At 39.9% G+C, this 11488-nt stretch overlaps 1 protein-coding gene across 1 annotated transcript in view; it reads left to right on the top strand.

Annotated features, from left to right (window-relative positions):
• Nucleotides 1-7278, top strand: part of LOC144686002 (uncharacterized) — a 49733-nt gene extending 42455 nt beyond the window's left edge. The window contains exons 7-11 of the mRNA XM_078551117.1: nucleotides 834-932; nucleotides 1577-1654; nucleotides 3042-3098; nucleotides 6757-6809; nucleotides 6942-7278. Coding sequence (XP_078407243.1) covers nucleotides 834-932; nucleotides 1577-1654; nucleotides 3042-3098; nucleotides 6757-6809; nucleotides 6942-7013 — 359 coding nt within the window. The 3' untranslated portion in view covers nucleotides 7014-7278. The remainder of the gene's footprint in view (nucleotides 1-833; nucleotides 933-1576; nucleotides 1655-3041; nucleotides 3099-6756; nucleotides 6810-6941) is intronic.
• Nucleotides 7279-11488: the final 4210 nt, after the last annotated feature.

The following is an 11488-nucleotide window of genomic DNA, read 5'->3' on the forward strand; positions in this document are numbered from 1 at the left end:
TCTTGCTGCCATGGCCAGATTTGGATGCAAGTTTCCAGACCATTAGCCTACACTTTGAGATTACTCACCCCACAATGTCACCACTATGCTACCATTCTCATAGTGATTAGCCTATAACTCTATTACTGCTGTATCACACTACATCAAGGATGGAAGAAGGCGAACTGGATGGACATTAGTAAACTATTTGGATTTTTTTATCCAGTAGCTTCATAGTCATTTTTATTGATGACAACTCCTTATATCCAGATTTAATTCGTCAACTCTATTCAAATACTGAAACTGCCATGGTGGGATTTCAACTTGAATTTTATGGATTCTGGGTTACGGTTCATGATGACAGTATTATGTCCTCAAGATGTCCTATAGTACTTTACCACCAATCAATTACTTTTGAAATGTAGTTACTCTTGTTACCAAGGCAAACAGAGAGTTTATTGACTGAATGAAGATCCAGAACAGTAAATGTGCTGAATCATCAGCGAGTCTGTTTGTCGTTACTGTTGTTTGATGAAGAAACCAGTGAGACATCCAAGTGAACGGGCTGTGTCATAGTTTAATATCTTATCCACCTGTGAAATTGCAGTACCTGCTCAGAATAGCACTGACATGTTAGCTTGGATTATGTGCTCATGTCCCGGTGTGGGGCTTGTGTCAAGTCAAGTATCATCAGGTCTGGATCTGATATTTGCAGAGATATCTATTATATTTTGTCACAATGTTTGTCATACCTGGTCTCATGGTCCATTTTGAAGCAGAGTTTATTGATAAGAATGTATGACATTTATAAGGAAAGCTGACTGTGGGTTAATAGGTGACCTCTATATGAACAGGTTTGGAAAGTCAAAGACCAAAAGCTCTGCGACCAGGGGAAAATACAGAAGATGCATCTCAGCTTTATTCAAATCTTCATGAAAATCAGCAAATGCAAGGTAACATTTAAACTGTTCAAATAAGATTTTTACAAGTGCTGCGTTCTGTTTGTTCATTACAGTTATGTATCCCCATTTGTATTTTTCAATTACACTTCAAAAGCACAGCAATTTGCACTTTTATTCTGTCACACCCAAATATCAGTTTGAATGCAAATGCAATGAATTTTAACCATCCTAATCAGTTCCCAATTTTACTGTTTGGTCTTCACTGCAGACCCTTGTAATCCAGGTACTTTCTAAACCTTAGTTTGTAGGGTACTGTGTTATATAGACTACTCAAATATTCCAATTAATAGCTCTTCTGAAACAATGGCTGCATTTTGAGTCCTTAACCCTTCCCCTCGATGTGTGGCTGTACATTTCCTGAGTTATCACCCGACAACCATTAAATGTCTCCTACACTTGTCATACTTACTCTTGTTTTTCTAAAACCACTTGTGACAACTAGCACCAGTGATTCAGTTCAGCATGACAATCCTTTTTAGGCAATATTGGTTTGTTTCCTGGTGGTCTGATTCCATTTTCCAAATGATTTCAGTATGTCTCATTAGCCATGTAGCAGTTTTGTAGAAATGGCTGATACAACTTCTTTAAAAATCAAGTCATTGTCATGCCCTAATCAGAAAAATCTTATTTCCCAGGTGATAACGAGACTGCGGTGCCTGAGACGAGTAGATTCGATGAATATGCAGTTGTCAGTAGAAAGGCAGAAAAAGACAGTAAGTAACTGAATCATATGATGGCTCCATCTGTGTAGGTATTGTTAAAATAGAAACTGACAGATTTTATTTTGTTAAATTTTGCTTCTAGTTTAATACTTTGAGTAGGAAGCACTTCAGATCTGCAATGGTAAATACTGAGATATTTAAGACTCTTTAATAATATAATACTGGTCTGCTCAATACTGGCAGGTCTCAAGCACAATACAGAAACATATTTATTCAGCCATCCTGGTCATTGTATGTATCACAGGTTTACAATAGGAATGGCTGTTTGAAACTAAATATAATATAAAGCACAGAAAGAGACCATTCGGCCCAGCCAGAACATGTCGGCATGGTTGGTTAAAGCAGCAGTTAATGACTGACTGGGATATTTTAATTACCTACTCGACAGATCCAAGGAGGGTGGAAAGCTAGTTCAGTGCTTGGACCATTGCTGTTCGTAATTTATATTAATGAGTTAGACTTTACAAACACAAACAATTTCTAAATTTGTGGACTATACCAAATTAGTCAGGGGAGGGAGTGATATTCAATACAGAGGAAGACTGCAGTAAATGACAAGAAGACATTAATAAACTTAAAGAATGGGCATATAATTGACAAATAAGATTCAACTTAGATAATGAGAGGTTTTATATTTTGGTGAGAATAATTAGGCTAAAAATTACTTGGAACATAATGGGATAGAGGAGCAAAACCCCCCGTGTGAAGCCTAGAAATGGGCTGGATGTTGTCAGGATCCCAACTCAACATCACGTGTTAGGATTTTACTCACACCCGCCTCTCCTTTCCCGTTAAAACTCACCCCCCACCCACCTCCCCACCCACTCCACCCAACATGTATCTACTCTGTCAAAACCGATTACAATTTTAAAGAAATCTACATCCCCCCATGCCCGACACCAGCCCACACCCCCAACCCACACCAGCTGCACCTCAACCTTCTTATTTCAAGATGCCTGCTGCCTTCCTGCCAACCATCGAATTTTCACAAGTTATAAGCCTCTTCCTTTGATCTAATACAAACTTTAACATCTTTGATTAATCAAAATTATGGCACTCTTTTCTGTGCTGTTTTGTGTGTTAAAGTAGTGCATATTTGAAAATTATTTATTAATTATTTAAATTGATTGTTTGCCATCATATAGTTTGATGGACATTCCTAATCTACCTTAGTCAACATGCTAATCATATCTATGTATTATTTTGCTTTTTTAGGTTTAAGACCCTAGTTGTGGACTTAACTAAATCATTTTCAAACTCAATATAAAATGTTATCATTCTAAGTTCACTTTAAAAGAAATTCACAACTTGTTTTGGGATGTGTTCAGGCACCACATATATAGATGCAAATTCTATATTTCTGTCTTATTCTGTGCAGATACAGAGAGAGAAGATATTCATTATGGATCTATTGATTTTCAGAAAAAAGCAACAGGTATTGAAACTTAACGTTGCAATTTTTTCTCATGTTTTTATTTTTGTGTTCTTCAAGGTGAGGAATGTTACTGCTGGGTAATAAACCTTATTTAGCCTGAATTACCTTGCGGCACCTGATGTCAACATCAAGCAGTCCGAGGGTAAAGCTCCTCATACTCGACCACTTCAAAGTGCTGAGTAGCTGTGGTTCAGTGGGGAACATTCTTTTCTCTGAGTCAAGGGTTGTGGGTTCGAATACCACTCTAGAGACTTGAACAACAAAATCTAGGCTGACACATCAATGCAGTACTGAGGCAGTGCTGTATTATTGGAAGTGCCGTCTTTCAGAAGAGATTTTAAACCGAGGCCCTGTATGCTCTCCCTGGTGGACACTAAAAAAAAGCCATAGCACAATTTATTGAATAAAGGGGTGATTTCCTGATTATCTTGGGCAATGTTTTTTGCTCAACTAACATCAATTAGAAATAGATGATCTGGTTATTATCTCATTGCTGTTTGTGGAAGTCTGTTGCACACAAATTGGCTGCAGTGTTTCCTGCATTACAACATGGAGCACACTTCAAATGTAGCCCAATGCAGCAAGACCTGGACAACATTCGGGCTTGGGCTGAGAAGGTGCAAGTAACATTTGCACCACACAAGTACCAGGTAATAACCATCTCCAGCAAGAGAGAACCCAACCACCTTCCCTTGACAATCAATGGCCTTACCATTGCTAAATCCCCCACTATCAATGTCAACATCCAGAAACTGAGCTGGACCTGTAATATGAATACTATGCTTACAAGAACAGGCCAGTTGGTGGGAATTCTGTGGTGGGTAACTGTAGGGGGTGGTGGTGTGTATCAGCTTCACCTCTGACTTCTGAGCGGTCTGAATCGCTCCCGCTCCCTGGGTTCTAGACCTTGGACTTATTTGGGGGTTGTGACAAAGTGCAACAGACAACCGGTTTTAGTGCAAGAAAAAAACTGTGTTTACTGAAGCCACAAATGAACTTATAACATTAGGATTACACTGAGATTATACAGACCTACAAAGTACACTTAGTTAAGAATGGGGAACACACGGCATAACGAGGGAAAATCATACTACTAATCCCCTTACCCTTGTCCCACCCCCAAAACCTAACTAAATTGAAGTAGGAGAGGTCTGGGATCATGCTCACCAACCAGGGTTCCTTGACAGTTCGAAATCCAGCCAGGTAATCCGGTTGCAGTTTTGGGGTACGCTCTTTGTGTCCTCTGGGGCCTGCCGTCCCCACGTGGTCCTGGTCTGTGGAATCTGTGAGGGTTCTTCAGTTGGGTGGAGGGCGCAGTTGTGGGCGGTCGATCTTCGTGGAGGGCTGCGGTTGTGGCCTTGTTGTCTTCGGTTTTAGCCTGCCATCCTGTGCCCCTTGCCGGGATGTTGCCTGCAGGCCTGCAAACCTCCAGATCTCCTTCCTCCGCTTGGCTCAGCTCCCTGCATAAACTCTGCTCACCCTCCTGTGTCAGCTTTCAAAACTGCTCTCCCTTCTGTGTCCGCCTTCCCCTCCTCACTCCTGGCCCAGTTGTATGTTCTTTTGAATTTCTTATCTAAAACCAAACTAAGGTTAGTTCTTTGTCTGATTTTGGTAGGCTTCCCCAGGTGATTGTTGTCTTGTTGTTTTCAATGGGCTCGCATGACGTTTATCATTGTCTTCCTGCCCCCGTAACTAGTCTTGAACTGAAAGCCATTGTATGTGTGGAGTATTGATAGGTTCGCATAATTGCATTGATTGTTGCCTTCTTGCCTTAGTAGTTAGTAGCGATTATTTATGCAAGATTTTGATGGGCTTTAGTTTTGTTTCTTTCTCTGGGTTGATTTTTTTTAAAGGGAAGGATGCATATTCTGTCTCCTCTCGTTGTCTGGTTTCAGGTAAAAGTCCATAAGTCATTTCCTTGTTGATGATATGAAAAATGTGGGAATTTTGAGAACCCTTCAGTAACTCACTTCCTGATTCCCCAAAACCTGCCCACAATCGACAAGGCACTTGTCAGAAGTGTGATGGAGTACTCTCCATTTGCCTGGATGAGTGCAGCTCCAACAACACTCAAGAATCTTGATGCCATCCAGGACAAAGCAGCCCACTTGATTGGCACCCAATCCACCTCAGTAAACATTCACTCCCTCCATGACTGACACACATTGGCAGCACTGTGTACCATCTACAAGATGCACTGAAGCAACTCACCAAGGTTCCTTTGACAGCAGTTTCCAAACCCACAACCTCTTGCAGTGGTTGAAGAAGGCTGTTCACAACCTTCTCCTCAAAGGTAATTAGGGATAGGCAAAAATGCTGGCCAATCCAGCGATGCCCATATTGGTGTGAAAGAATAAATTTTTAAAAAACATTCAAGTGCCTCAACAGCTAAGTAGAGTATCGTGGTGACTAAGGTGCTGGACCACCAGCCTGAAAGCCATAAGTTCCAATCCGATCATGTTATGTTGAGAAATTAAATCTAATCAATCCCAATATTTGTAGGCCAGCACCAGAGAACTTGTGGTAATGTCCCTCAGAGAAAGGCACCTACTTTGTGGCTTCAATGGGATGCTAACCTAAACCATGTGGTTAACCTTTAGCCCTCTCTGAAGTATATACTTGCTTCAATATAGAATTCTTAAGGCAGGTGGGGATGAGCAATAAATGTGGCTCTGACCAGGGTTAGCAACTACCTGAGAACAAATACATTGAACATAGGGACCATATTACTTCCTTCACTGACAATAAAGCATGCTAACTATTAGCATTGTGGCTAATTTTATTCATAGCATTGGTAATGCCTTTGCAATTGGAAATATTTCCGGAAAGAAGCTTTTTAATAGACAACCATTTTATTGTAACCATTTTTAAACAAACCATTGAAGTTGTTAAAAATGTGGAACCAGAGTCAAAGGAAAATATTTGACACCCCTGAATAATATCATGTCAAACATTGAACATGTGGATATAGAAGGAAACTTGTTTCAGCCCTCTGAGTACCAGCTTGTCTCAGGGTCAGCACACTTGTGTCTGAGAAGCAAGGTCACAGGTTTGAGCCTTGCTTCTTGCAGTCTATGCTGAGAGGGTGCTCATTGTTGGTGTGTTGCTGAGCACGGTGATTAAACTCTAACAGTATGCAAGAGGCTTTCACATGTCCTGAAGATGTGAAAGACACTGAAAACTTCTCCCAAATTGACCTAACTAAAGCTGATTTTCCTATGGATATGTAGCTAACACCTGTTGCCTGGGCATTAATGATCAGGAAAGGGGTGGTGATCTTTGACACTTGACTTCCATTCCTTTTATCGTGCCCATATTGCTTCAGTGGGAATAAGACTGATGAAGCATTTTCCACTACATCCGGCTTCATTTTCTTCCAATAACCCATCCAAAGGGCACCCAGTTCCAACAGCACCTGAATGAGCCAGCAATGGGTCATGCAATCTCCCAGCAATGATGGACGGAGCGTTGTGATGTTCCATGTAGCACATTGTGGAAAAGCCATGCTTAGTATGGATGTGAGTCATACAGATCAAACCTAGCTGTTGGCTGTATGAGTGAATGCCGTAAATCGAGGATGTTTCTATGCCAATTGTTATTTTTTTCCACCTGATCTGTCAATATTATTCATTAATTGTTATGATTTTGAATATCACAGGGAGCAGACAGGGAGAAGGGAGTACACAGCGGAACACACAATCTTCAGATACTGTGAGTACATTGATTCCTAGTCATGAAATTGCACCCTAAAATATCAATATCTACAACATTTGTAAAATTATCGATGAGAAGAGACGCAATAATCGATCACATGATTAGAAGTGATTAATTTCTGTCTTGCAGGAACTGGCTCCTTCAGAGGAAGATGTTTCACCTGTCATCTATGCACAACTAGCACAAGCACAATATAAATAATCTTCACAGGAGAGACAGGAATAGCTTGGAGTCAGGTATATAAAATATAACATGTTTCTGTGAATTTTAACCACAGAAAAAACTGGAGCTTTCTTCCTATGCACCTACTCTGATTTAAAATAATCATTGCCTCATACTTTTGAAACATGAAAGCAACTGGCAATAGAAATTGTTCTCTTGATATGGTTTCAACAATCATTTCACAGCTTCTGCAGATACTGTGTAAAAAAGGTTTCATTATGAAAAATAAATTGAATGTTCCATGGTGCTCTGCCCACTCAATTAATATCTCAATTGTAATAACCAACAATGAGGATTCAACTATGCAATGTGTCACTAAACCTTGAGTTTCTCTTTATCTGATTGGGTCACTGTGGAACATTCATCCTTTTAACAGCAAGCAGTATTTAATCAATTCACTCAGCGATCTTTGGTTACGACTGTGAGTTTCACAAATCAACCTCATGAATGCTTTTGTTATGCAAATATATTTGAGAATACGACAATCTTTTCTCAGAAGAAACAAATAACTCGATGAATACAGATACTTAAATATTGTCTGTTGGTTTCAGGCCCATATTCTTAGGTGGAAATGATGACAGTACGCGCATTAATACTGTCAATCATATGTAATGGATTCTAAGTCACTGTGCTATTTCCTCATGCCATACTGAAGTGAACAGAATTTAACTTCACCACTAGACAATCCCCCAAATCTACATTAGCTGATGGTGTAATGATGGATTTGAAATTTATAGGTAGATGTTGGCACAGTGGTAATGTCAGTGGACTAGTAATCCAGAGGTCCAGGCTGGTGCTTTGGGACATAGGTTCTAATCCCACCATAGCAGCTGGCGGAATTTGAATTCAGTTAATAAATCTGTAATATAAACTAGTCTTAGTGATGGTGAAAATATTATTGATTGTCATAAAAACCCATCTGGTTCACTGATCTCCTTCTGGGGAAGGAAATTTGCCATCCTTACCTTTTCTGGCCTTCATGTGACTACAGACCCACAGCAATGTTGTTGCCTCTTAACTGCCCTCTGAAATGGCCTCGCAAGCCACTCAGCTCAAGGGCAATTAGGGATGGGCAACAAATGCTGGCCTTGCCAGTGATGCCCATGAAGGAATAAAGAAGAAAAAGATGTGTTAACTCCTGGATAACATGAGGAAGTTGCATTGATTAATCCATTTCTCATTATCCCATTTCCCACCAAAATACCTCAGGTAAAGATGGGATAACAGGGGATTGTGTTACGATCTCTGTGGAGACCAATAATTTTAAAAAGGAAATTTGAACTTCCAGTTAATAGCAGAAAGGAAGTTACAACAAGATTTCATGTTTTAAGCAGTTTCCTGTAAAAAAGAGACAAAAAGCACTTTTGAATAAACTATCTTTTTTGACAACTTATACTTTAAACCTCAGAATGAAAAACTGTCCTTATTTTTGCACAACAGAGACAACACACTTCACAGGTATACATTACACACTCCATTAAGTAGATATTTAAATCTCACAAAATCAGTCCAAAGTGATTTTAAAGGTTGAGTTCTGTACTTTTCCTTTCTTAGCCTGGAACATTTTAACTCCAGAAATGCCATTCATGGTACAAGTTTTCCTGGAGACTTCTTCCTCCAGCTAAACCTAGACAAATATTCCAGTCCAGTTTCAACTCCTCATCAATTTGGTCTTTTCAATCTGAGTGTGAATTCTCACCCACATTCCTGCATAATGAACCATCAAGACTTTTAGCCTCTACCTGCTCTGTTTCTGATTACCAGCATCTGCAGCATTTTGCTTTTATCTATTATGTATAAGGTTGAGTTGACAGAGTTTTAATCTACAAGGGATTCAAGGGTTTTGAGGAAGGACAGTGGAGTTAAGGCCATAATCAAATCAGTCATGATCTTATTGAATGGCAGAATAAGCTTGAGGGGCCAAATGGCCTACTCCTTTTTTTCATGTTCCCCTCTTTTTCCTGTTTTGAGCAATTTTGGATCTCAGCCGAAACACCCATAATTCTACTGATGTCTAAATCCTGAGCTGGAAATGGAGAGGAAGCTCACCTGTCCTGTAATTTCACAAGAGACAACGTCAATTACTTTACGTAATGTAATAACTGAAAACAGCAGCTTGTTGAGTATCTCTGCACCAGAAGCTTTGCTGCATACTCTCTGAACCACTTTAATACTCTTTTCCCACAAGGTAGGTTATCTTACTGCAATCATAATTCTATTTAAAGGATTTATCAATAGGCCTTTGAATAACAGCAATTTGCTCCACAATTTTACATCATTTTTGATCTTTGAATTTAGACTGAACAAGGACATCAAGTATTTATTGATAAGGTTTCATCTGCTTTTGCATAAAACTCCAGTGGAGTTCTAACAACACAATGTCTGTCAATTACCATTTTACACTTTTGAAGCTTTCCTGTCTGTTGCTCGATCAATGTAACAGTTTCCTTCTATGTTTTTGTTATCTCTTGCTCTAGACTTGACTAAACCATCAGACTCCTGGCTGGTCTCCCACGCTCTTGAGCTCTGTAAGCTTGAGGTCATTGAAAACCTGGTGCTTGTGTGCTAACATGCAATAATTTCTGTTCACCCATCACCCTGTTGACATACAATCCATTGAGATATCTCCGATCCTCCAATCTGGCCTCTTGATCATCCCTGATTTTAATCATTCCATCATTGGCAGTTCTGAATTCATCTGCCAAGGCTCCAAGCTCTGAAATTCCCTCCATAACCTCTGCAGCTCTCTACCTCTCTTTTGTAATTAAGGCACACCTTAAGATCTATGAAGCTTTTGGTCATCTGCCCTAATTTCTCCTTATGCAACTTGGTGTCATATTTGATAACTTTCCCTGAATTGCTTTGGGAGGTTTTAATATTTTCAAGGTACTAGGTACAGAAGGACACATTGTGGTAACAACTCAATTTGGTGTTTCTGGTTTTCCAAGTGACCCTCTGGTTCTGTTTGAGGTTTTCATTGTTGAAGAAAAGAACCTTCTATTTATTTAACAGAATATCCTGAAAAATCTCAGCAGGTCTGACAGCATCTGTGGAGAGAGAAACAGAGTTAACGTTTCAAGTCCACATGCCTCTTCTCCAGAGCCTTACGGACTCGAAACGTTAACTCTGTTTCTCTCTCCACAGTTGCTGTCAGACCTGCTGAGTTTTTCCAGAATTTTCTGTTTTTATTTCAGATTTCCAGCATCCTCAGTATTTTGACTTTTATTCTATTTATTTAATGACTTCTAAAATAATAATAGATTGCAAGATGCTTTCCGGAATGTTATGAAGCAAAGTTTGTTTCCAAGCCACTAAAGGAGTTATCAGAGCAGATGAACAAAACTTGATCAAAGAGATGGACTTAACGGAGTAACTTAAATGAGGAAATAGGGAAAGAAATAGAATGGCAAAGATATTTAGGGAGGGAATTCCAGAGCTTCGGACATCATCAGCTGAAGGCCTGGTCACCAAGGTTCCGCTGGCTATTCAATTCTTTGACTGAGCAGTGAGGCTCAACTTAGTTGAACATATCTCCCAGAGGAATAAGAGCTGCAAAAGTCACAAAATAAAATATAAACGAAAAAATTGAAATATTATGGATGAACTTGATTGGCAAATTTTAGTGTGTGCTTGAATACTGTCCTGACTTTGCATTCAGTACTTCCTGTACTTGAAAGCTCCTTTCAGTAATGGTGACAATGAAACTGTCATTTTTTTAGTTGTAAAAACCCATCTGGTTCATTTATGCCCTTTTGAGAAGGAAATCTGCCATCCTCACCTGGTCTGGCCTACAGTGACACTAAGAGAGGCATCATCAAACATTAAGATGCACTGCAGCAACTCACCAAGACTCCTTAGGCAGCACCTTCCAAACAAACAGCCGCTGCCACCTAGAAGGACAAGGGCAGCAGATACATGGGAACACAAATATACTGCCGTTCTTTCACTGTTGCTGGGTCAAAATCCTGGAGCTCTATCCCTAACAGTACTGTGGGTGTACATTCATCACCTGAGCAACAGCAGTTCAACAAGGTAGCTCACCATCGCCTTCTCAATGGCAATTAGGGATGGGCAATAAGTGCTGGCCTTGCCATCGATGCCCATGCCCTATGAATGGGTATATTTTGGAAATACTCAGCTGGACTGGCAGATGTGGAAAAGAAACAGTTAACATGTCAAATCAATGAACAAGAAAATGAGAGAGATTTAACTGGTATTAAACATGTACAGTGGTAGGTGTTACAAATATGGCATTTTTAAGATTGTTATGTTTTGGGATTATGGGCGGAATTGTCCCAGATTTGCATTAAGTGCGGGGATAAAGGATGTGTTACCTCCCAGCTGCAATGGCGGCTTTTCACGCTGCATTGTCCGCTTCCCGACTCATTAATTATGTAGCCACAGGAAACATGCTGTCTCGCTGGTGGGCAGCCTCTGTATCACCCACTAAGCCA

Source organism: Cetorhinus maximus, chromosome 10, assembly GCF_964194155.1.
Source record: "Cetorhinus maximus chromosome 10, sCetMax3.hap1.1, whole genome shotgun sequence".
NCBI lineage: Eukaryota > Metazoa > Chordata > Chondrichthyes > Lamniformes > Cetorhinidae > Cetorhinus > Cetorhinus maximus.